General features: G+C 36.7%; 1 protein-coding gene across 1 annotated transcript in view; it reads right to left on the bottom strand.

The window, feature by feature from the left end:
* The window catches only part of LOC107704051 (NF-kappa-B inhibitor epsilon-like), a 20592-nt gene that overhangs the window by 9369 nt on the left and 5542 nt on the right, over positions 1-5681 (bottom strand). The window contains exon 2 of the mRNA XM_016506889.1: positions 2876-2978. Coding sequence (XP_016362375.1) covers positions 2876-2978 — 103 coding nt within the window. The remainder of the gene's footprint in view (positions 1-2875; positions 2979-5681) is intronic.

Genomic DNA, 5681 nt, shown 5'->3' with positions numbered 1-5681 from the left:
TGAGCTCTGCAGGACTGCGGCTCTCCAGGACCGGAGTTCGCCACCCCTGATATATACAGTATATTAGGGGTGTAACGATACACGTATTCCTATTGAACCATTCGGTACGAGGCTTTCGGTTCGGTACGCTTTACAAACCGAACGATTCGTTGGAGTAATCCTATTACATTTGGAAAATAAAAGAGCTTTAAGTGTGTGAAATTAAATATAACGTACTCCAGGTTGTGACGGTGAAGTAGTTCGTTATAGTTTTCTTTTATTCGCTTTTAAATAGCTTGTAAATGCCTGTGTGAATTAGCATCAATTCAGCGTCAATTGATTGAACGGACAACAACAAAACAGTACGACAAACTCACATTAAACATAGAATGTTTAATTTATTAACAAAACGAATACAAATACACTATGCTATAGGCCTAATATAAACTAAATAACTTACAAAGTTTAAATATAAAACACTGAAAATCAGCAAATTTGCACCCTCAAATTCCAGATTTTCAAATATTGTCCTATCCTAACAAACCATACATCAATGGAAAAATTTTTATTCAGCTTTGTATAAATCTCAATTTTGAAATATTGACATTTAAGACTGGTTTTGTGGTCCAGGGTCACATACATACATATACATTATTTATTTAGTTCTTTTTAGCAGCATCATATGACCCCTTTAAATATAAAACACTGAAAATCAGCAAACACGGTGGAACCAAATAAATAAGAAACTAATGTTAAAAAAGCTTCCAAAATCATCTTAGATAAACGGCAAAGGTCAAAAGGCCTTCCAAAGTCTAACATATTTTTAAGATCATACTTTATGATGTTAGTTTTAATAAATAAAAAAAATGTAAAGATCAAGGAAATTTCTCTGGCATTTCTTTGTTTTTGCTGCATCGAAAACGTACCGAACCGTGACACCAATATGACAGCCGTTTGTGTAGAACTACGGCTCTGTGTAGTGAATGCTGCTCCATCTGAAAGCACGTGATGATGATTTCATGCTGATTACAGAACTGGCTTTTTTAACAAAATGCGCATGACATTCGCATTCGATTAATCATGCAGCCCTAATACATACACTATTTTATTTATTATTAAATATTTATTTTATTTTTTAAATTAATATAAACCCAATCTGCCAAAAGGGCACATGTGAACCGAAGTATGGTTAAATTTTTTAATGCAACTGGATATGTTGGGTTATGTGCAGTCTGGGGACGGTCCCCGTGTCTCAAATGCAAAGATTACAACCCCAATGCTTCAGGCTATCATGCTCGATCTGACAGTTAGCCTGTGTGGGTTAGCAAGAGCATAGTAGAATGGCATTAATCCACAGACCCTTTTGATTTTAATCACATCCAGGAAGGACAATAAGAACTGGGGTTCATTTATTCCTAAGAAGAGGGACCATGCACAGGTTTACTCAATCTGGGAGTTACACACTGACTGTGTCAAAAGGAAACATGTGAGTAATATGTCCAATGGCCTGGCCTTAGTTGATTACGTGGCTTTTGGTAAAAGCGCAGCAGCACCAGTATTACTCACAGCTTTAAGTGCTGACTGTCAGATTTGTGCTGTGTTTCCTTTAGACTCACACCCTGATGTGCTTTAAGACCCAAATCTGACATCCTCTTATCTAATAAACCCAACTAGTATCAAATCCAGCCTCAAACAGTGCTTCAATAATGTGACAATTTGGGCCTAAACAGGATATTTAATGTAGGAAAAGATAGTGTGATTTTTATCCATCGGGAATCGATTGGATTGCATATTGGATTGGGTTTTCCCTTTCCAGAAAAGGAAAGTTGTTTCTTTAGGCAGAGCAAGTTATTACATTTCATGAAAGATGACGACATTTTCTTTCTGTCAATAGCACGTACTGGTGAATCATTGACGATAAGCAGGGCTGATTTTGATTTCAAATTGACTGTAATCTAAAACTAGACAAATTAATCAATGTTCATATTAACTACTAGAGTATTTTGAACAAAAAAGGTCACATTTTTGGATAAGATCCACAATGTCTAGTGATCCCAGCCTTTTGACCAACGCATTTCTATCATTCATGATTTCTGAGAAAATATATTAGAGCAGAGCACGACGAGAAACATTTGTGTTCCTATTCCAGTGAGATTGAGGCTAGAAATCACAGTTTGAACCCTCTGATGCATGCATTTTTAATAAAGAAACCCTTTAATGTTTCTTTTTTCTTCAAAGCAAAAACATTATCATGTTCTTTCCCCAAAAATGATGTATTATAATGTGAAAGTTACGCATCAGTCCATCCAATATTCCAGAGGTGCATCACCACTTTCCATGGTGAATTTGTGAGTAATCATAATAATCACCTGTGGTTATTTTAGAGGTTACATCACACCCTGAATGCTTAACACAGCTTTAGAGGGTAATTCATTGATATTTCCAGGTTTCCATGACTGTGAATATTAATCAGTCTGTTGACTTGGCCACAGCTTCCTTCTACCAAAATGCCAACAAAAAGTCAATAAATGGTTAATTTTGCTCTTCTAACTATAACAATCACACTTATAGTCTGCGTAGGGGGTTTCTTCAGAAAGCCCCTCGTCTGTTGTCACCGGATAAACCCCAAATTTCAAAATAACAATTGAAACCAAGGCTATCAAACGAGTGTAATAAACCCCCATCATTCTTTGATACGCGCTCAGGGAGTTTCCCTCAAAGGGGAAACAAAAATAACCAAACTCATTGCAACATTCATACAAGATCTCAACAGCTTTTCTGTTCCTTCAGGGTCTTATTCATGAAATACGAGCAGAACGGGTTTCTGCAGAAATCGCTTGCCAATCCATTGAATGCAACAAAATGTGTTATGCAATTGAGATTCTTAACGTGATACCTGATACAAGTTGTTCTGAATATCCATCAGCTCTGGAGGAAACAGGTCTATCAATTGACGTGCAAAACATTCCTCTTCGTGGATTATGGCCAAATGGAGAATCCTAGAAAACACAGACACACAAACAAACAAAAAAGTTGCTGGTTAAATGCCAGTTAGACGCTGGTTAAAAGCTGAAGCAGAGCCAACGGCTAGGGGAAGGAACTATCAAGTAAACCGCAGTCTAAAAGCAGCACATTTCACAATGTGTGATGGAAAAAATAAGGTGAACGATACTGAGAAATATGCCACACAAAAGTGCATGTCGCTGAAAGACGCATTCAGCCATTGCGCAACACTGGAACTTTTGCGCATTATAAGAGCATTCATATCAGCGATTGTCTTGCTATCAAATGATAAAAACCCTTCAGAAGGAGCTGCTTTGGTTACTAAAACCCTACAAAAATGACAGCGCAGCTGATTTAAAACACAGATGAGATGTGGAGACATAAAAATCGAAATGTTGCAAATGAAGTGAGGGATTTGCAGTTGAGTGAATCTCAAGAAAACAGGTCCAGGTCACATTTCATCCTAAAAAAAGATTGCATTTTGCATAAGGAAAATAAGGAAGTTTTTCATTAACACATAATATAAAGTGTCCTAAAAATAGACTATTTTCTTTATGCAAAATATCCTTTCTCTTTTTTTTCTTTCTTTTGGACTACCTAGACATGTTTTTGGCTGATTGCATGAAGCAAATCCATTCGCTCTCAGATGAGTCACAAACAGAACCAGTAAATGATGCATGCAGGAACATAATGAGTGTGCATTAATTTATCTTTTTTCCCATCCTCCTGCTGCCGTATTTCCTCGCAGGTGTGCAATTTCTCAGCTACTTTCCCCACATGCGATAACCTAGTCTTCGCTTTTACAGTAAGCCAGAAAGAAGGAAGCAGGTAGAAGCGAGTGGTTTCAGCATGTAAATAATGTGAGAACAACTTCAGTGTCATTAATCTGATTGTGGTAAATCGTTCATGAATCATATTGTTTCGCTGCATATGAAATTAACAGGTTCAGTTCATCTAAAAAAGAAAATTCGGCTATCATTTATTCCACCTGGTGACCTTGTTCTGTGAAACACCAAAGGAGAGATTTTGAAGAGTGTTCACGCTGCTCTTTTCCCACATAGTGAAAGTGGATGGGGACTGGGGCTGTACTGATATGACTTGTGCACACTATTTCAAGCCTTCTGATAGCTAAGCAAAATGTAATCACCAAACTGCTGTAGCAAATTCCCAATAAAATGAATGTGCATTTAAAATTAAGCTCCTTCATTTGCTTGCACTTGTACTGTGCTGGGTAGTAACTGTTTACGTGTAATCTGGATTACGTAATCGGATTCCTAAAAAAAATTACTTACTCATACTTAGATTATTTTACATTTTAAAATGCTGATTATAAAATGGATAGTTCCGGTCCTTGATTCTGATTGGTTGCCATTATCTGTCATCCGTCCCGTATAAGAATCATGTTTTTAATTTAATTGTCTTTTCAGAAGTAAAAATAAACACACATGATGACTTCAACTGAAAGAGATTGTGTGGACAAGTTTTAATTGAAATACTAACAGAATCATCTCACCTAATAAAAGGAATTTGAATTCTGTCGTTTCTCTTCTTTTCTGCTCCAAATAGATGAGGTTGATTTCCTTATTTTTGGCAAGGGCGTACCTCTTTTTTTCAGACAAGCAACAGATGCAACATCCACAGTAGTAAGTAGCTGTCCTTCATTTCTCCAATGGAAATGCAAGAACTACAAAAATATCAATAATAAAATACAGCATTGATATTTGTTATTTCTTTTCAGCAACCATGTAGGTCAGGATGTTCGTATTGTAGGCCTATTCACAATACATGCACTTTATACCAGTCAAAAAGTAGATTCTTAATTAAATTCTTCATCTATGTCAGGGATGGGCAACTGGCGGCCCGCAGTGTCTTTTAGAACGGCCCGCTGGATCATATTAGACTCGGATGATCAATTTTAAAACATTTGAAAAGCAAGTCATGTAAAGATTGCTTTCCGTTTATGATGTTAATACTATCTCCAACCAGGAGAGATCGCTATTTCTAGCCGCTCCCCTATTAATTTCAGCGTAGTAGGATGTGCACTCTAATGTAAACATTCATTAACATTAGCAAATAATAAATGAAAAACTGACCATTTATTCTGAAGTCAAGATGGTAAACAGATTATCTTTTTACCAAGTTCAAGGGGATACCCATATGTTTAGAAATCTGTATTTTATTTAAATCGCCATCACACCACTGCTCACAAACAACGGGGACGCCAGAGTTGCACTTGCCTCAAATTTCAAAGGTAAAATTCATAGTCAACAAAAGTCAGCTTTTTGCCAAATGCATGACAGAAATGTTTGCACTGGACTATGTTCTTATTAGGGTTTCCGCGGGACCTTAAAATGTCTTCAGTTAAATTGTTTACATTTAAAGCCATGCAAACTCTTAAATGGTACAAAAAGTCTAAATTATAAGAGGTCTTTGGGGACGGAAAGACAAGAATTGCTATATGGATTAATATGACGATTAAACTTCAAAAGGCTACGATTTCACTGAATAAACTTGAGCGCTGCACGTCAGCTTTGTGTTCTGCGGTTACCGGGGAAACCACTGTATTTCTGCCGTTCCGAAAGTGACACCTGCTGGCAGAGAACGAATTTGCTTTTTCAAAAAGCCCATCTGCTATTTTTGCTACATATTTTTAAATGTGAACCAGTGGATCGACAAAAAGCTAATGCATTATAAAAATC

Source organism: Sinocyclocheilus anshuiensis, unplaced genomic scaffold (assembly GCF_001515605.1).
Source record: "Sinocyclocheilus anshuiensis isolate Anshui unplaced genomic scaffold, SAMN03320099.WGS_v1.1 scaffold534, whole genome shotgun sequence".
Taxonomy (NCBI): domain Eukaryota; kingdom Metazoa; phylum Chordata; class Actinopteri; order Cypriniformes; family Cyprinidae; genus Sinocyclocheilus; species Sinocyclocheilus anshuiensis.
Note: the sequence above shows the minus strand (reverse complement) of the source record. Positions and strands in the feature narration are given on the sequence as shown.